Genomic DNA, 20,995 nt, shown 5'->3' with positions numbered 1-20,995 from the left:
TATAAATCTGCAGTCTTCTTCTTCTACTTCAGTCATGATACAGAGCTATAGAAGTTAACCACATTTGGTGCAAAATCATGACATAAAGCAATATTTTTACACTGGCACATTTATTCTAGGAAAGCATTCAATGAGGAAAAGAGCAGGGCAAAGTTTAATGGAAGTGGGTTGCTAATGCCCCCTGCACTAACCTCTGGCCCTACTGCAGTGACTTCCATTGGTAAAGGAGCTGACGGAGGGGTTCTTGACAAACCTCAAACCACACTTTTCTTCCTGACAAGATGTCCCACTTGATGCATGGGCTTTCCCTGTTAATATAATTAGGAAAGCACAGAGGGTAATAGTAGAATAGAAGGCAAAAAGGAAAATAAATACCAAGCAATACCATTTCTCTTCCAGCCTCCTGTTAGAAACAATTCAAACAAAAGAAGTATGAGTAGATCTTCCTCCTTCATGACACAAGGATTCTCCTCAGATGATTCTTCAGACACTTTTAACTCGTCTCCAGGTAACATGCACACTGCAGAATGACTCAAAGTATCTTTGCCCATAGTAACCATCCAGGGAGGATGCTGATATGTCAACGCTGTCTTGAATATTTCGATTGCTTGTTGTTTAAATCTTTTAACCTATTTTATGATTATTTATTGGAACAATGTATTTATTGGATGTTGTGAGCCACTCTGAGCTGTTAAGGGACGGTAGTCTAGAAATCAAATAAATAGATAAATAAATAAATAAAATACATAAACAGAACCAGTATATATCAAATAACGTGTCTTGTTCACAAATCAAAAATAAATGAAGGAAGATAATGTACACAGTCATTCCTTTCTTACCCATTTGTTTCTGACAGGTTAGGGATTTTTAAAATGCAACTAATTGTTGCCAGGGCTTTTTTTGTAGCAAGAACTCCTTTGCATATTAGGCCACACACCCCTGATGTAGCCAATCCTCCAAGACCTTACAGGGCTCTTCTCACAGGGCTTACTGTAAGCTCTTGGAGGATTGGCTACATCAGGAGGGTGTAGCCTGATATGCAAAGGAGTTCCTGCTACAAAAAAGCCCTGTTGTAATCTAACATATTATTACGATTTTGATTTGCTGTTGATATTGATAACAATTCCCATCTTTAAGAACCATTCTAATTTGCCAGACAGTGTTGGTTGTTTCCAGTAATGTATAGATGCCATCCTTAGAGAGGTCAGAGCACTTAACAGTACATCTCTGGGATAAGTAATTACGATACTGACACAATCTAGGATATACATTTCAGATTTCAATTTAAGGACCATTGCCCATATCTCAAAAATCTGGGTGGGACTGTGGGAGGGAGAAGGGGCTCCTGCTTCCCCACCCTCACCCTGTATTCTGTTTTCGTGATCTGAAAGGATGCCTAATGTATGTATGTAATCTTTATGCCACTTCAATAGCAAAATATATAAAGGGCTATACAACAGAAAATTAAAAAGCAGCTAAAACAGCAAACATTGTAACAACAATAAAACCATAACTAGTAATATTCCACGACATACTAATAGTCTTGTTTCCCAGTTTGGGCTTTTAAACAAATTTGACTTGCCGTCTGTTAACTATGATAATCATCACTTTGTTTGAAATGTGCAACCTAAGTAAAAGGCTACAATGTATTTCCCCACCCTGTCTCCTATTCTGCAGAGCCCATGATGTTCCCAAATCTGCAGCTGAGTGATGACAGCGATGATAGTGGGTCCATATCCATTGACTTCTCTCACCTCACCATGCTGCCTCACCTAGCTGATCTGGTTAGCTACAGCATCCAGAAAGTGATTGGATTTGCAAAAATGATTCCAGGATTCAAGTAAGGATGAATTTGATTTCTATATTTGCTTGTTCTGATTTTTGAGTGTAATGTAATGTAAAATTTTATTTATATCCCGCCCTCCCCCGCCGAAGCAGGCTCAGGGCGGCTAACAGCACTTCAAGTAAACAATACAATAATAAAACATTAAATTCACATTAAAATTCACATTAAAACAATCAATGATTAAAACATTCCTAAATCAACACTGGCGGTAAACATTATTAATCTAACGGTAAACATTAATTCAGTTATTGGTAAATGCCTGTTTGAAGAGGACGGTCTTGCAGGCCCTGCGGAACTGATCTAAGTTCCGCAAGGCCCGCACCTCCTCTGGGAGCTGGTTCCAGAATTGTGGGGCCGCAGCGGAAAAGGCCCGAGTGCGGGTGCTTTGAAGTTTGACTTCTTTTGACCCAGGGATATTCAGTCTGCTTTTTCCCACTGACCTCAGTGCTCTCTGGGGCTCATATGGGGAGAGACGGTCCCTCAGGTAGGTCGGTCCTTGGCCATATAGGAGTGTGTGTTGTTTGTTTCAAAATCCATCCCCCTACAACATGTCTCCAAGGAGACCTTGGGGTGGTGGGGTGGTTTGTGTGTCCCCCCCCCCAAAATCAAATCACAGTTGACCTTCATGGGGTTTTCAAGGCAAAAGTAGAGCAAAGGTGGTTTGCTATGGCCTTCCTACATGTAGCAACTCTGGTATTCATTGGGTGTCTCTCTTCCAAGTACCACTTGTCACCAACCCTACTTTTAGCTTCCAGGATCTGACTAGATCAGACCAGCTTGGGCTGTCCAGGTCAGGGCAACATGGGTTTACAAGATGAAAAAAAAGCAATCAATAGAACAGGGGTAGGGAACCTTTCTATTGAAGTCATGTGGGGAGAGCCTAATCTGGCACGCACACACACACACACAGCCCGCCGCCCTAGACAAATGCATAGGTCAAGTGCTTTTTTGTAGAAAAAGCCCAGCAGGAACTCAGTAGCATATTAGACCACATTCCCTAATATTAGCATATTAGATCACATACTCATTAGCATATTAGGCCACACCATCTGGGATAATCAAGTGCAAACTGAACTGTGACAGTAACTTTTTCAGACTTGCAGCAATTCTGGCTGGCCAGCCAGGCCCCAGGGAGGCTGCCGCACAATACATCTGAACCCTGTGATCCCTGCCTGGCCCTGGGGAGGCTGCCGCATGGTGCAGCCGTGCCCCATGATCCTCGCTGGCCAGCCAGGCCCCAGGGAGGCTGCCACATGGCAATCTATGTATCTGTCCAGCTTTCCCCAAGGGCCACACCAAGTGACCTCGAGGGCCTTATACGGCCCTCAGGACGGGGGGTCCCCATCCCTGCAATAGAACATAATATCATTATCCTAAATGAGATGGTCAGGAGAAAAAGAGGGTTATAAACAGCGCCGGTTTGTGGGCAAATAGCGCCCTAGGCAGGCATCCCCCACCAGTGCCCCCCACTGCGCTCCACTTCCCCCCCACCCGCTGCTGCCTCCAGCCTCCTCTGGCCTGCTGCCACACTCCACTCGCCCCCCACCGCGCTCCTCTCGCGACCCCCGCTGCCGCACTCCACTCGCCCACACCGCCACACTCTGCTCGCTCGCCCCCCCCTCACTACGACTAAAACAGCTCTACAGGCTGTGGGCTGCTAGAAGCCAGTAGGGCTGTACTTGCAGCGAGCGGGGGGGGGGGGTGAGTAGAGTGCAGCAGGAGGTGAGCAGAGCGCGGTGGCAGTGGTGGGCTGAAGGAGTCTGATGGTGGCAGAGGCGGGGGGAGTGGGAGGCAAACTAGCCAGTTGCCTTGGGCACCAGAGGGGAGGGAGCCCATTTCGGTGCCCCCCACCTCCCGGTGCCCTAGGCAACTACCTAGTTTGTCTAGTGGGCGAGCCGGCCTTGGTTATAAATATCTTAAAGGAATAGATTAAAAATGCATTTTCTCAGTACAGCAGTTTTGGTAGCACTTCTGATCCTGGCAGGAGGGATGTCACGGGCTGGGGCCAGGTCAGGCAAAGTCCAGGGGCAGTCCAAGGTCTGTAGCCAGTGAGCAACGAGGGTCCAAGACGCCAAAACCAAATCACAGTCCAGGTATCGCAGGTCAGAGGTTCAGAAGCCAAAGTCAGGGGGTCCAGAAACCAAAATCAAAAGCCAGAGTGGATCCTAGAACGTCAGGTAAGTGACTAGTTGCTTCCACAAAGCCTCCTCCCAAAGCCCACAGCAATATAGCCCTCTGCTGTCTGTTGCCCATTTGGGCTAATTGCTGGCTCAGAGAGGCAGCCAGGATCCTGCTGAGACTCAAGCATCCTCACTCCTAGAAGGGCCAGAATCCTTTCAAAACTCAGGGCTCAGGGAGCGTCTTGCTCGTGAGCGTGCCGCCCTCCTCCGATCCCTGAGGTCCTGACGAAGGCGGTCACGCACACGAGCCACCCGAGAGGGCGAGGCAGGGGGGCTTGGATCTTCTCCAGCAGGAGGCAGGGGCACTGGTGCAGGTGGCAGGGGCACAGTTTCTTCTGCAGGCTCAGCTTCTTCTGCAGGGTCCCCAGTACCCATGACAAGGGACTCTTACCAAACCCGCTCCTCTCTTCTGAGCTCACCAGCGCTCGTCTCTTTGGGTGATGAGGGCACAGAATCTTTGTACACACCTGCATCTATGAAGCTCATCTTGCCTGAAAAGGACTAAAATGGGACATCATGAAAGCATCCAACCATGGAAGGAGGGTGGAGGAAGTCAAAGCTGCTGCGTTAGCCAGAAGCTGTCATGTGTCTTCCCTGCCCTCCTCCTTTTTTAATATTAGTGCACACTATTTTGGGTGGCTGCTAAAACTAGATCTTTGCTTCTTTGAACATTGTTTATTATATACAGCAGTATAGCCTACCATCAGTAAACTGTGGGCATGCATGTGTGAACAATCCAGGGGTTAGATGCAGATCTCCTCCTCTGCAGAAACTCTTTTTTATGACTCCCCCCAAAAAGTTGTGTCTCATGGTTGCAGCGGGTTGTGGGGAGTTGCTCTAAAGAGAGGAATAGGATGAAATCTGTACACTGGAAGGAACTATGTAGCCTCAAATTTTGACTTCTTGCTTTAGTGATATGATAGATGATTTGAAGTCCCAGATGTATATACTTTCATCCCCAAATGTAGAGATCTAACAGCAGAGGACCAGATTGCGCTATTGAAATCCAGTGCCATTGAAGTAATCATGCTCCGTTCAAATCAGTCATTTTCACTGGAGGATATGTCGTGGACCTGCGGCAGCAATGATTTCAAGTACAAAGCCAACGATGTCACACAAGGTACGGCAGTTTCAAGGACAAAAGGCTTCTGAGACCAAGTCAAGTTCAAGGGTGCTTCAGAGAAACTAATCTCTTCTTAATTTCCTTCCAAATGTAGTTTAATACTGTTTTTGATGAGTGGAGGAGATGGAATGCAAAGTCAAAATGACTGCTGCACTTGTTCACTTTCAGTAGTTGTCAAATATTAATCCATGCATGTAGCATGAAAATGAAGACATCTGTATTTACCTGTCATGCAATAGATATATTATGAGCTGAATCCTGCAATACTTTGGGAGCCATTTCCATTCTGTGGTGACACTACTTTGGCACTACAGCATGGGAAAGAAATAGGGGTTGGGAAAGTGGGCTGTATGATTGCTTCAGCATGGGTCAAGATCCAGACCTAGGAGCACCTCAGACTCTTAAGTGAAATTTATTCCCTTTTAAGCCTTTGTAGATTAGATCCCACTAAGTTAGCTGCATCAGACCAAGGGCTCTAGTCCGTGAAAGCCTACACTGGAATAAAATTTTGTTAGACTCTTGACTGTTAATAGGCTCCTGTTCTTTGATAAAAGTATCTTATAGCAGTGTGTTGAACAAGGGGCTGGTTGCCTGATCTAGCACTCAAACAATTGCTTTGCCATCTTTATTTTCCACCCATGATAGCAAAAAAATGACTATAGACTTAGGGTGTGGGGGTCCAAGGGGCGGGAGAGAGAGACCTTGAATGGGCTACCCTTGCCTTAGCTCTGTATCATGTCAGTGATGGGGTATTCTATTAGCATCAGAGATGGGGGACCCAAATATCCACAGCATATCCTTTCAAGCCCCGAACATATGTGAAGCTAGCACAGGCCTTGTAAAAAGCTGCTACAGTCACAGAACTGGAGAAGTCCGACAAAGATCATTTCTAGATACCTCTGAAGTGATGGGGTGTTAATTTGGTAAACTTGGCTTCAATGATTTGTGTGCTTATTACAATTCTTTCCACATTAACCACTCTGGTATATTAGAATCCTGAATCCTTATAGCAGGGCCAGCCCTAGACTGTCTGGCTCCCTAGGCAAGGGTAACTTCTGGCATGCCCCCTGCACTGATAACATCACCAAGTCACATGGGGGGCACCCAGTTCGGTACCCCTGGTAGGCCAGTACCCTAGGCAGTTGCCTAGTTTGCCTAGTGGCAGGGCTGGCCCAGCCTGATAGAGGGAATGCATACGCACTATACTCACATTTAAAGCCAAAGCTCTTGAACCACATAGTCCTTAAACCTCGGGGGGTCGGGGGTGGGATGAAATCTGCATTCAGGTGCCTGCATGCCATCTTGGCACTGATCTCTAACAGAACAGAATCTCCAGGACTGGACCATTTTCTGAATGCAGTGCTCTCATAAACACCTATAACACTACTTTTTAGTGAGACCGGTAGGTGGGATGAATTTGCCCTTTGATTGACCAGCCATATTATTAAGTTGATGGGCTTACAGTTCAATTTGTTCCTTGCTCTGTCCCTGGCTACTTGCTAACCTGTCAAGAGTCTGCTGCCCATATCTTAAAAGGCCTGTTCTGTTTCTCTTTCAGCCGGCCACAACATGGAATTGCTCGAACCTCTTGTTAAATTTCAAGTTAGCCTGAAGAAGCTGAACCTGCATGAAGAAGAGCATGTGCTTCTAATGGCTATCTGCATCCTTTCTCCGGGTAAGAAAAACTCAGTCATCTTGGGTTACATTTTGCCTGGGGTTCCTACCCTGTGTAACAATCAGACGTGAGTTGCTGCTTCTCCTCAGTTCCCTCAGTGCGTATTGTGCCCAAGTTGGATGGACTGTGGAACATGTGGAGAAGGAGCATCAGTCAGGCGTAGACTTTTCAATTTCCCGGGCGGGGGGAGGGGGTGGCTGGGGCCCAGCCATAGGCATTTGATCCAGTGACATCATAGGGAGGAGCCAGTGACATCACAGGGAGGGGCCTCCATTATCACTACCTATGAATTTATAGAGAAGCTCCCTCTCCATAAATTTAGGGAGCACCCCCCCCCCCCCCACAATGCCCATGGACTGGGCCAATACAGGAAAAGGTGGGAGTTTGCCAGTGGTTATAATGGTATCTCAGAGGTCTCTTGCTGTGTCCTGTTTTTGAAATTCACTTTTATAATAGTCACTTTAAGATCTGCAAATATACATATCATGTGCATAGGACAAACCAATTGTCACAAATTTGACAGTAAAAGGCAATACAGAAAAGCTTCAGGGGAACATTTTATAAGTTTCCCTGGACATTCACTTGCAGGTGTCTTATTTCTGCCTCATTAATAAAGTACGATTGTACTGAAATTGACAAAGCTATGGCATCACAGATACCTTTGTTTGATAAATTCATGGGTCTCTGACCAGGGCAGAATAAAAAACAGTTTCTGGGTGCTCAATTTCTGAGCAATGTACAAAGTTCAGAGTTAGTGGCAATGTTCTTCTCACTTCAAACTCATATCCTACAAAGTACATTTTGAGGCAATTCAGAACAGTGCCCATGGCCCATGGCCCCATACCACCTAGGATTTTATGTACCTTGGCCTCTTAGAAATTCCACCTTAAAAACACAGATATTCAGAACAAATCATTAATGAAAATCACATGATTCAGTTTATGGGAAATGATTGCATTCCTGTGCATGGTGTATTTCTGCTCTTCAGGTTCAGCTTGCAAAACACAGTGGGCTTCAACAAATGATCTTCAGACAGTTGAATTTTACAACTTTCACTTTTAATTAACAACGCAAGCTGTTTCTTTAGAAATTACACTACAATCAAATATTCTCCCAATCCCCTGTTACCCCTTCTGCTCCCACACGCATCCTCTCCTGCCATATCCCACCTCCCCACCCCAGCAGTGCCCTAGGCAGTTGCCATGTGCTGCATGGTTTGTGGCAAACCTTAAAGATTGCTTCATCTAAGTACTACACAGCTCAGGTGGGGAGGGCGGGGTATAAATAAAAAATTATTATTAAAGTGCAGCTATTCAGAAACCCCTGTACTTAACTGACACTGAATGTGTTTCTTCTAATAGATGCTCTTTGAATGAACTCATTAGCTATAACATTAAGATCAATTTCCTGAGAAATATGTTTATGTTCATGAAGAAGAGCCAAGTGATCGAGCCTGTCCTCTCTCATGCTTGACTGTAGCTACCTAGGTAGGGTTGCCAGCTCAGGAAATATCTGGGGACTTTGGGGGTGGAGCCAGAAGACATTGTGATGGAGCCAGAAGCAAGATTCTGACAAGCACAATTGAGCTCCAAAGGGAGTTCTGGTCATCACATTTAAAGGCACACCTTTTCAGTGCCTTCCCTACATTGGAAATGGTGAAGGATAGGGGCACCTTCTTTTTGGGCTCATAGAACTGGACTCCACAGTCCAAACTTTTGAAACCTTGGGGGTTGTTTTGAGGTGAGGCACTGGATGCTATCCTGAAAATTTGGTGCCTCTACCTCAAAAAACAGCCCCCTCCAGAGCTTCAGACACCCACAGATCAATTCACCATTATACCCTATGGGAATTGATCTCCATAGGGAATAATGCAGTGTCCAGCAGACATTTCCCTCCCCCCCCCCCCCGCACTGTTTTCTGATGACCCTGAAGCAGGGGGAGGGCCTCCAAACTGGGGATCTCCTGCCCCCAACTGGGGATTGGGCAAACTGGAAACTGCAGTGTACTGATTAGAAATAAACCACTTCATTGTTATGTTGCAAATAAATGCTTAAGCAATTTCTTTAATAATGATGCAATTATATTATTATCATCACAAACCAAAATTCATTAAATGTCCATAGAACAATAAAAAAAGTTATACTTCCACTTCCCTCTTTGGGGCTCCTTTCATTAATGCATTCTCTAACTTAATTACTCAAAAGCATTAGATAGAAAACATATATGTCGGTTAACTACAAGTTTTACGGATATATCAATTGTTCAGGATACACATCAGATTATACTACTATATAAGCAATACAACAGGAATATATGAAGAACTCATAAGCAAAGAAATACAGCCAAGAATATACCGTAATTCACAAGCAATGAAAATACAACAGAGAATAGCCAGTAATTCCAACAGTTACAGATTCACCACTGTCAGAAGCCCATCCTGACAGTTACACGCTAAGAGAGATGCAGCTGCCACACTAAGATTCACTAAGGAGGTAACGCACTGCCTGTCAGCATCTAACACCAAAAGTATTCTGATCTTGACCTGGAACAAAATTTGCTTTTTTAAAAAAATATATCTGATTTTTAATTTTAATACCTAGCCTCACAAAGGGGTCTGTTGAGCTTGAATTTATTTTAGCAGAAGCTTAACCAGGCTATTTTGTGATTTCCAAAACTAATTTTTAATTTTAATACCTAGCCTCACAAAGGGGTCTGTTGTGCTTGAATTTATTTTAGCAGAAGCTTAACCTGGCTATTTTGTGATCTCCAAAACCTGGCTGATTTGGTCCTATCTCAAGTTTCACCACACCTCTCCAATTTCTACCACGTTACATGAAATATTGAATGATGATGTTTATGGCCATATAGTTGCAGCTGTGCACACTCAGGAATTATTTTGAGAATCCTCTTTCTTCCTCTCTTTCTTTCTCCTGCAATTCCAAAAAACTTGGGCCAGACAAAAAAAGAAATTAAACATAAGAATGGTCGCATATGCCCCCTTAGTTACTTGTCCTCTCATGTGCCGTACTCACAAGAATTGTGTGTGCCCTGTTTCCTAGATCGCCCATACGTGCAGGATACTGCTCTAGTGGAGTCCATCCAGGATCTCCTTTCGGACACCCTGCAGACATACATCCTCTGTCGACACCCGCCCCCGGGCAACCGCCTGCTGTATGCCAAGATGATCCAGAAACTAGCCGACCTACGGAGCCTGAATGAGGAGCACTCCAAGCAATACCGCAGCCTCTCCTTTCTGCCTGAGCACAGCATGCAACTTACGCCACTAGTCCTTGAGGTCTTCGGCAACGAGATCTCCTGATTCTTGTGGGATTGGGGATGAAAGTCATCGAACTTTTAAGCAAGGGGCCAGCCTGGCTTCCCACTGGTGGCAAGCTGGGAGCTTTTAGGCCCATGAAGTTTTGTACATTCTGTAAACAAAAGAGTTTTGATTTTTTTTCCACACTACTGGAGGGGACTGTGTTGGTTGTACATCTTCAATCTCATATTTTTGCCTTGCTGCTGAGCAGCAGCCCACAAGCTTGGCTCCTTCTTTCCATGCCCATCCCAACTGAATCATTTTCTTACTTGCTGCTTTGTCACGATGAAACCGCTTGTCGTTCTCTTCAATGTTGAGCTTTCTAAACCAGCAGCTGCAACAATGGTGTAGTTTCTTAAGGAAGGTAATGGCTGAATAGCACATAAATATGGTGGAATGTAGGCTATGGGGGGTGGGGAGGCTAAGACTGGACGTAGAGTGTTCTTGCCTTACCGTTTTATTAAAAGCTTTTAGTCCAGTGTAAATTGTAACATGCCAGAGGTGGGGAAGTGTTCTTCTCTGCCTAATGTGCACTTGCTGCGTAATTTTCTGCCAAATGCCAAGTCTCTTCAGCTTTTAGGAAATATTTATCAGCCTCAGAATGAGTAAGAGAGTGATCTTTACTGGACTAGGTCATTTGAGCGGTCCCTTATTGAAAAGGAAAAATGGCAATTTGTTGAGTGCATGGAAACCAAAGGAACTGGGTGAGGGAGTATCTTTGAGCCAACTGCACATGCCTCCCTAGAGAAGTGAGTGGAGATCTTAAGACAGACCTGAAGGGCCAAGCCTCTGCTGGGAGAACCTCCACACTGTTTTCTTTTTGAAACAAGGAACTCCAGAACCTCGCTTTCTCTGTGGCTTTTCCCCTTCTTCACTTTCAGACTTGACTGCCAAAGGAGATATCTAAGAAACCAGTGACCTCCAGTGTATTCCTGAGCCTGCGTTTTGTACAGAATGTTGCGGTTCAATGACACAACAGAGAGTCTCCTTATGATCCCACCAAACAACACACAAAGTGGCACATGGACATTGCTGTGTAGAAATGGATGTCTTAACATGGGAGCCGTAATTTTTGCCTTAGTCACGCTCAGGGAGGCCGAAACTTATTTATTTTCGTCACTTGCTAGATGTTTACTGTGAGCCTGAAAATCTCTAGGCTATGTGACCTCTGGGAGAAGAAAAACATTTGAGCTTATGCCTTTGTCTTCTGACAAGGGAAAGAATCCCGTATCAATATTCGTTCAAATATTATATTTGCAGGCAACCTATTCAGATATAGATGTTGCTTTGTTGGCTCCAGAGAATCCAAAGGGAAGATTCATGGATTGGATCCAGGCTCAGTTTTCAGGAACTTTCCTGCCTCTTTCTTATTTCTGCCCACTGATCTCCCATGAAAGTGCTGGGCCTGGGGGATAAGTGACGATAAGGAACAACACAAGGAAAGGAGGAGTCAGTGGAAACCACCAATTTAGTCTGGATCCAACGCACTACCTTCTTCTGGTCCAGCTTCCACTGTAGTATAGGAATATCCAGCTGTTGGGTGGCAGAGTTGTTAATAAGTCACCTGGGAAGATTACCAGTGGATAGTCTACCCCTCCCCCCCCCCCACCAAGTACATTGTCCTTTTAGTTCACTGGGAAAGTTCTGGTAGGCTGTTGTCTTGGAGGGCCACTGGCAACCAGGGCCAAGCTGAAGCCCCGACTGTTCAGGTAGCCCCATAGGGGGTGGCTGGATTCGGATCTGGCAATCGGGATAGGGATGTCAGCTCTTCCCACACCACCTGGGACTGAGCAGAGTGACCCCTAGGGACCCTTCGGCTCAGCTCACTCCTGCAGTCCTTCCCCCAAATCATGTAGGGGGAATGCCATTCATAAAACCTCCCTCCGACTACTTGCTGCTACATACAGTAGCTAAAATGTCTGGCAAAATGACCTAGATTATATCTCACGGGCTACGTTGAACAGATTTGCTTGGCCAGCCTCTGGGATATGTTGATAAGAATGTATATTGAACAGGATACAGATGGGAGCGTCCTCTTTTTTGTAGATTAAAATCCCCGTTTTGCTCACTAGGTGTCAGTAGGACAATACAAAGTAATCCTTGAGCAGAGTAAAGTGCCTTGTCTTTGCTCCAGACCAACGAATGTCCCCCAGAGCTATGAGTAGATTACTTTGCTCTTAAATTAGCCTAAATTAGTAGGATTGGAAGGATGCATCAAAGTCTTGACTTCCTTTTGTACTTGGTTGAAATTTGGCACAAGGGCAGCCCACCCACGTCAACTAAAGTCTCTGTGGTGTGTGCTCACAGGTCTCCCCACGACCACCATCAAGTATAACAATTTTTTTTCATGGATCGTGCAATGCCTTTAAAGATCACCCTTGTGTAGCCTGGCAGTGAGAAGAAGAAAGCACTCGTGCCACCCATTAGCTTGCATATGCTTGGGTCTGTCACTTTCTGATCTCTTTTTTGGAGCTTTGCCACTTGCTGTACAAGAGCAGATAGTAAACTCAGTCAATTTAAAAGTAAACCTAATAACATGAGATGGATTGACTCAATAAAGGAAGCCCACAGCGTTCAGTTTGCAAGACCTGAGTTTTGCAGTCAGTGACAGGACAGTTCTGTGGTCATTAATTCATAGGGTCGCCATAAGCCAGAAGGGATTCGATAGCACATAACACACACACACCACATCTCTTTTAAGATCCTATAGTGGCATTTGCTGTGAGTCTGAGTGTCTCAGCATCGAGCCTCTTTATATGGTTGATGCGGTTACAGTGTGCCTGCCTCATGCTCAGGCATGGCAAACATGCCCTGGGGATAAGGTTGCCAGCTCTGGGTTGAGAAATGCCTGGAAATTTGGAAGGTAGAGCCAAGAGAGGGTGGGTTTGGGGAAGGTAGGAGCTGGACCTCAGCAGAGTATAAGGCCACAGAGTTCACTCTCCAAAGCAGCCATTTTCTCCAAGGGAACTGATCTTAATCATCTGGAGATCGGTTGTAATAGCAGGAGATATCCAGTTGCCACAAAGAGGTTGCGTCTGGGTAACCCACAGTTCCCTGCCTTGCATCCATCCCATGTATTTGGTACTTACCTACTGTTTACATGTGTTTGCTGCAAAACAGCTGACATTCTAGAAACTTTTCTGCAACATTCAATGTTAAAGTGACTGTTAGAATTCCCTATTGCAGGGATGGCCAACATGTAAATCCTTTACATGTTTAAATATTGTTTAATTTTATGTCGGATCTATTATTGGAAGCCTCCCTGAGCCACTCGTGGGAAGGGCGGGATATAAATTCTAAATAAAAATAAATAAAAAAGCTCTCCAGATGTTTTTTGCCTACAACTCCCATTAGCCCCAGCCATTGGCCAGGTTGGCTGGGGCTGATGGGAGTTGTAGGCAAAAAACATCTGGAGAGCTACCGTTGGCCATCCCTGCCCTATTGTGCCAGTCTTCAGTGTGTGTGAGTGTGTTATTTTCCTGTAGCTTTGCTTTTGGTTGGGATTTGTAAGGGGGGAGATTAGCAGTTCCTTAACATTCTTTTCCTAGTTTAAAGAAGGAGGTAGGGGAACAGGGCCCAAGTTGAAAGGAAAATGCCCACAAAGTAGAAGTGAGATTCTGATCTCTCAGGGAATAATCTTCAAAGACTAAAGGGATGCATTATCATGGTTCAAGTTGCTAAATCAATATGATCCATGTGCCAGTTTTCTCAAGCAGGACTTTTTCCACAATTGTGAAATTCCCCGCATTGATGTTTTTAGAACCACATTATGTGAAATTTTCCACAGTGGATTTTTCCTCACCTGATGAAAATCCAAAGTTTCCTCTGCCTTACCCCGTATTTTCAGAACTTGCTAAAACTGGGAGTTCTAAAAATGCAGGATAAGAAAGAGAAAACTTCAGGTTTGTGCCTGGTGAGGAAAATACTGCAGAAGATTTCATATAACACAGTTTTTAAAACGTCATTGCTGTGGAAATGGTCCAGGAGAGAAATGCAGCCAAACAGATGTTTTGTAAAAGTCCTCAGAGGAAGTACATCAAGCTGAATCAGATAAGCCCAGGAAGTACAAAATGGTTCCTGTGCGAAGACATTTCTCAATTCTGTTCTCTTTGGTAAAGAAAGATCTGGTTTTTCTCCCGTTAACTACCTATTATTGATGGGTGTTGGGGTATTTTCAGTTTTGGTTTTTTGAGGGTTGTGTGCCTTTTTCTTTTTTGTTACCTGCCCTGAACGATGATGACAGAACTGGCTAGAGATCCAAAACTGAGTTTTCACTGCAGCCCTTGAAGGAGTGGCCTGGGCTGCTTCATTTTCCAAATTACTTTTCTTGGGACCTTTTGGTACCCAAGCCTGTCTTAAATCCCTCTGCGATGCCTATGCTGAACAATTTGCACCAGATTTTTGTGGCATGATTGAATGTGTAAATAGGTATTTAATATAGGTTGGAAATGTTCTGTTGTAAATTGAAATTTTGACATTTATAAAAAATAGATATATTTGAATCAAAGCTGCTCTTTTTGTGAGAGATACTGGGATTTATTTTTTTCTTTCCAATCCTGCATGTGAAACCCAAACATGTACAATAAGAGAGGAATGTCTTCTTTCCAAATGTGAAACACAAATCATCTCTCATTTGTTGCTTTGTGTAATTTAAATGGTCATACAATGCACTTTATTAGGACAATCAACAGAGTGATTTAAAGAGACAAATCTATAGTTTAATTATAGAAATGATGACGATGACTTAGAGGTACGTGCTATCTTTTTCTTCCTCTGTACATCTTTGGGCTTTTTTTCCAGATGGATAAAAAGAAGATCTAATATTGAAACTATTCCAGGGCTTTGTGGACATGATAAAGGATGATCGAATAATGTTTTCGTAGTTATATATGTAATATGCTGTTACCTTATTAATAAAAATGTATTGCTTTGTGGAAAAAAAATCCTTTCTCTGCAGTGATTATATTGAATTTCTAATCTGGTTGTTTATAATCTTCCTTTACTATGACACACATTTAGCTGTGGACAACATAGTACCAGCCAAACTTCCTTTAAATAGTTGTGTAGAAGGGGGTGCACTGTATAATAAGATGGCATGCTGCATACTTAATTCTGTACTGGGAGACCTGAGACTTAACTTCTTGAAGAAGTGTATCTGGTTTTGTTAAGAGCCTGAGGGAGGTTTTAATTATTCCAAAGAAAATCCTGGATTTAGGGATTAAATAAATCCAGATGTATTTTACTAGTTCAAGGCTGATTTTTCAAGTTGTTAGCCGCCAACGTTTTTCTTAAAATACAGAATTACAATTCACTATAAAATATTCCATTTTGTCAAATATACCTTCTATGGGGGAAATCTGTCTCCGTCTTCCTGACCCTTTCTAGCTAAGTTCCAGTGGTGCAAGAGATAAACAAGTAAAAGCAGAACACTGTGCATTCCATCGAGGTGTATGAAACTCAGGTGATTCTCACACCAGGGCTTGCTAATGTAATGCTTTAAAAAAGCCCTTGGGCTGTTCCAGATTTGATGGTGGAGATGCAGGGCAAGCCTGTATCTGCAGTAGGGGCAGTTTTTGTCTTCCAGTGTTACCAAATTCTGCTCATTTAATTTGTTTCATTGTATGGGAGACATTAAGCTGATTGCAATTGGGGCATAGTTGAATGACAGAACTTGCCCGAATCCCATGATCAGGTGGCCTCATTGACATCTGGTATGGGATCTAATATCTTGATTCTTAACCAAGCTAGCATCTCTCCTCCTTGAACTATAGAGAGGTTAATACTTTGCTATGTGTCTGTGCATAGGTATATGCGCTCATGTTATACAGAAGAAAGCATGGCCTAGACGTGTTTAATATTATAGCTCGTTGTTCTAAAACTACATCCAGTCCTTGATTTATATATATAATCTCACTCTCCACATCAGGAGGATCTGTGCCTCTGCCATTCTTTGGGGGCAATACATTTCAAATCCCTGGCTCACACACCTGAAATGATATCGTCCTCTCTTGTCTGTATGAAAATGTGCATTCTGTGTGCCAGCATTTGTGTACCGCTCTAAGGAGTAATCAGAAGGGATCACAGCTCTGCACCTGTTTCTGATTTCTGGAGTCCTGTTCAGTATAGCTGTAGAATCAATCTGAATAAGGAATTGAAGTTTGCACAGATACTCAAAATATGCTTTAGGATACATGATCCATATACCACTGGGATAGTCCTACTTGTATCCAGATCAAAGCTTAGTGGGGGGTTTTTTGTTTTTTTCATGTGCAACAAGGCAAACACATTGTGACTTTGTGTCCTGAAAGAAACATTTGGCCATCCTAAGTCAGACGAGAAATGGACAATCTGAGGACTCTTTGGATGGTCTTGTAAAACCTCTGTATCTAAATTGGTTGAAGCCAATGATCTAGATTTTTCTGTTGTATCCAAGTGGCAGTTAGAGAATGTAAAGACACCTTTTTAAATCTCCAGAAAGGTTCCACCTGGAAAGGCCTAAAAGAATTTCCCTAGGAGCAGGTCTAGGATAATTTTCTGACTAGTCCCCTTCCTCTTTATCAGAGCTTGCTGTCAAAGGTCCTATAGTTGAGAGGAGTTTCTCCACCCTCAAACCTTAGCCTGGCAAGGATGGTGAGGGAGAAACGGAACATCTCTTTTGCCTAGCTCTCAAAAGCTCCTGATGTCACTGGTGCTAGTGTCCTTATGGGTAAGATCAACCACAGCCACCATTTGGCTAGGTAATTCTAGCCATGAAAAGGTCAACTTTATTCCTACAAGCGTATAATGCAGTTGGTGGAATAGGGTTGCCATTTCCCAGTTCTGAGTGGGTGGGCCTCCGATATGCCACCACAGAACTGGCTGATGGGGGGAGCCCTGCCCCCGAAGAGTGCAAGCGCACCACAATGTGCCTGGTGCAGTGACTTCACCTGGAAGTGGAGTCATCAGGCTGGACACGTCACAGGGGGCACTAGCAATTGGAAAAAACTGGTTACCAGGTGCTAGAGCATACCCCAAGAAGTGCCCATCGCGACGACATCACTTCCAATACAATAAAGCCCAATCTTTACAATACATTCACAAGAGACCATCAAGGTTCAGAACATGTCTATAAGATTTCCAGATTCTCCAAACCTGTTCTGAACCTTGTTGGTCTCCTGTGAATGTATTGTCAAGATTGGGCTCGTAGAAGCTATAGCTAAACGACAGATCAAGTAATGCCGCATCGCATTCATTTCATCGTGCCTTGCTGTATGGAGTAAGAACTTCTGGAAGCCTTGTGCTCCATGGATGACTTTACCGTGGGGACTACTGCCTGCACCTCTTCTAAAGTTTGGACATTTATTAGCATTCAAGTGACTTTGGGCATGGGTTTGTGATCCCTTATGTATTGATTCTTACATTTATATTGGAACAAACTGTTTTTGATACCTTTATAACTCTTTTGCATTATTATTTGTGGAGGCTGGTTTTCGCGGAGGGTTCCTTTACCCTTTTTTCCCCTGCTCCTAGACCAGGGTACTGGCAGACCTAGACAAAGTACAAGGTGCTGGTTTTGATTTTGAAAGCCCTGGTTAACGTTGGTCCCAAGTGTCTAAAGGACCATCTATGCCTGTACTCTATGGCTTGAGACTTTCAGATTCTACAGTGAACCAGACTTAACTTAAGCATGTTAAGTTGGCTGTTACACAAGGGAAGGGAAGATCTCTTCAGCTGTCTTCCCCTGCCAAACATACACCTGCGTAAAGGCCCCTCCCACGAGATGCATGGCTGTGTCCCTGAAGGCATTCAGGATTATTTAAAGAACTACACTTCCCAGAGGCCGGTGAGGATCATAAGGCCCAGCTGCGCAGCAGCCTCCCAGAGGCCTGGCTGACCAGCCAGGATTGCTGTGAGGCCTGGAAAAGTCACTGCCACAGTTCAGGTAAGTTTTCCCCTCATTTCTTTATTTCCCTTTCTTCCTATTTCTTCTCCCAATTTCTTTGTTTCCCTTAATTCCCCTTTCTTTATTTCCCTTTCTTCCTCCATTTCTTTATTTCCCTTTCTTCCCCCTTCTTTATTTTCCTTTATTACCCTTTCTTCCCCCCCATTTCTATATTTCCATTTCTTCCCCACATTTCTTTATTTCCCTTTATTCCCATTTTATTCCCCACATTTCTTTATTTCCTTTTCTTCTCCCCTTTATTTTCCTTTCTTTCAATTTCTTCCCCCATTTCTTTATTTCGATCTCAGCCCCCCACTGGTGGAACCAATTGCCAGAAGAGGTGCGGGCCTTGCGGAGCCTTGCTCAATTCCGCAGGGTCTGCAAGACTGCTGTTTTTCAGCTGGCCTTTACTTAATGATCTTACAGCATACTACTGAATGAATACCGTCACCACGGAAAAACTGTATGATGTATAACACCAAGTTTTTAATATTAATCTAATCCTAGAATGCTTTTAATTACAGTGATGATTAGTTTTATAAATGGTTGAGTTATAATATGTATGTACTTATAATATTGTTTTAATTGTTGAAGTGCCTGTGTTGTGAGCCGCCCTGAGCCTGCTTCGGCGGGGAGGGCGGGATACAAATTAAATATTATTATTATTATTTATTCCCCTTTCTTCCCCCCCATTTGTTTATTTCCCTTTATTCTCCTTTCTTCCCTCCTTTCTTTATTTTCCTTTATTAACCAGCTACCATCAGTTCAATTCGCACTTAATTATCCCAGATGGTATGGCCTGATATACTAATGAGCGTGTGACCAATATGCTTATATTAATATGCTAATAAGTTCCTGCTGGACCTAGGCATTTGCCTAGGGTGGTGGGTCGGGGGGGTGTGCATGCCATAATAGGCTCTCCCCACATGACTTCAAATAGAAAAACAATTATTTGCATTAATTTTGCTGGCCTGAATTGTTCTCCCTCGACGGAGCACTGTTTTTTAAGCTGATAATTTTGTATGGCCCACAAATGATATAAATATCCAAATGGCTCTTGGCCCCTGGTTTAGACTGTCAGACTATATTATCTGAGAGATCCAGAGCTGAATCCCCACACTGCCATATAAGGGTTGTTGTGAAGATAAAACAGGGGAGGGGAGATGATATAAACCATTTTGGCTTCTCACTGAGAAGAAAAACAATATTTAGGGGTGGCCAATGGTAGCTCTCCAGATGTTTTTTGCCTACAACTCCCATCAGCCCCAGCCAGCATGGCCAATGGCTGGGGCTGATGGGAGTTATAGGCAAAAAACATCTGGAGAGCTACCGTTGGCCACTCCTGCAATATATTAAGTATATGGACCATTAACAAGGCTTCCCATCTATTTCCTACCCCTTCTTATTTTTGTGGTTTCTTCTACAGTTAAGGGACTTTGGCCTGGCCTCTACCTCTCTCACAGTCCATTTGGCAGCAATTTCTGCCTCCCACAATCTGGTTTCTGGAAAATCTGTTGGGTGTTTTTTTTCATCAGTTACCAAAATTTCTCAAAGGTATTTTTTAACCCTTTCCCCCAATATCTCCTTTGGTTCTTTAACGGAGCCTCTTCTTCTCATTATCCCAAATAATGGATAAACCATCCAAAACAATGGCCCTGTCTGTGGTTGTTACTTTCTATGAAAATTCTTTTTCTCATGGCTATTATATCAGCTCAAAGGGCTGCTGAAATGAATTAAACTCCAACCCTCCTTCCACCAAATTTAATTCAGAATCAGGTAAGATAGAGCAATTACCTATTGTGACATATCTCCCTAAAGTGGTTTCAGAATATTACCAGTCCCAGGACATTGTCCTTTCAGTATTTTTCCCATTAGTCAATATGTGATTATATACACCATACCCTGGATGTCTGAAAAGCTAACGGAACCCATTCTTTTTCTCTGTTTTTCTTCCCCAAAACTGGGTAGGGCAGCCTCCTCTCAGACACTATCTAGATGGACATTTTGCTGCGCTCTTATCTTTTGTTCCTTCCTAATGACTGCTTATTCTACCAGGGCCCAGGCATCATCAGGAACTTTCTCCAAGGAATTGCTGTCAAGGAGATCTGCAGAGTGGCTACACGGTCATCAGCGGCAACATCTGTCAAACATTTTCTGTGAATATAAATTCCAGACATGAATCAGCAGTGGGGAAAAAGTTCTTCAGTTTGTTTATTTATTTATTTTTGTTAATTTGTATTCCACCCTTTCCCACCAGTGGGCTCAGGGCGGATAACAACAAAAGTTAAAACAATTTAAAAACTACAAGCTAAAACCATAGGATACAATAAAACATACAACATATATGTCACAGGCAGTAGTTTCCAATTGGGCACATTATATATATATATATATATATATATATATATATATATATATATATATATATATATATATATATATATATATATATATATATATATATATATATATATACACACACACAAAATACAATACAATACAAAAGTAGGCCCATATATATATATATATACAAAATACAATACAATACAAAAGTAGGCCCAGAGATGGAATAATAGATTAAGATAAGATTAAAATAAGATAGCATCATGACAGGTAAGGGAGGCCAAGCAGATGGAAATAAGGATGTCCACTGCAAGTTTGTTTACTTGAGAGTTTACTTGAGAGAGGGGATTGGATAAACATGGAGCAGAGGTCCATCAGTGGCTATTAGCTACAGCGTATTGTTGGAACTCTCTGTCTGGGGCAAGTGATGCTCTGTATTCTTGGTGCTTGAGGAGGGGGGCGGGCAACAGTGTGAAGACTTCTAGTGTTCTGGCCCCACTGATGGATCTCCTTATGGCACCTGGGTTTTTTGGCCACTGTGTGACACAGAGTGTTGGAATGGATGGACCATTGGCCTGATACAATATGGCT

General features: G+C 43.4%; 2 protein-coding genes across 3 annotated transcripts in view; both read left to right on the top strand.

The window, feature by feature from the left end:
- Nucleotides 1-10,625, top strand: part of VDR (vitamin D receptor) — a 119,262-nt gene extending 108,637 nt beyond the window's left edge. For both annotated transcript variants that reach the window (XM_060252994.1, XM_060252993.1), the window contains 5 exons: nt 400-508; nt 1,678-1,840; nt 4,995-5,146; nt 6,708-6,824; nt 9,884-10,625. In XM_060252994.1, the coding sequence (XP_060108977.1) occupies nt 400-508; nt 1,678-1,840; nt 4,995-5,146; nt 6,708-6,824; nt 9,884-10,143 (801 nt within the window). In that variant the 3' untranslated portion in view covers nt 10,144-10,625. The remainder of the gene's footprint in view (nt 1-399; nt 509-1,677; nt 1,841-4,994; nt 5,147-6,707; nt 6,825-9,883) is intronic.
- METTL1 (methyltransferase 1, tRNA methylguanosine) overlaps nt 1-20,995 on the top strand; it is a 1,067,043-nt gene that overhangs the window by 728,591 nt on the left and 317,457 nt on the right. The gene's annotated exons all lie outside the window — the stretch shown is intronic.

This window comes from Heteronotia binoei, chromosome 13, assembly GCF_032191835.1.
Source record: "Heteronotia binoei isolate CCM8104 ecotype False Entrance Well chromosome 13, APGP_CSIRO_Hbin_v1, whole genome shotgun sequence".
In the NCBI taxonomy this organism is placed as follows: domain Eukaryota; kingdom Metazoa; phylum Chordata; class Lepidosauria; order Squamata; family Gekkonidae; genus Heteronotia; species Heteronotia binoei.
Note: the sequence above shows the minus strand (reverse complement) of the source record. Positions and strands in the feature narration are given on the sequence as shown.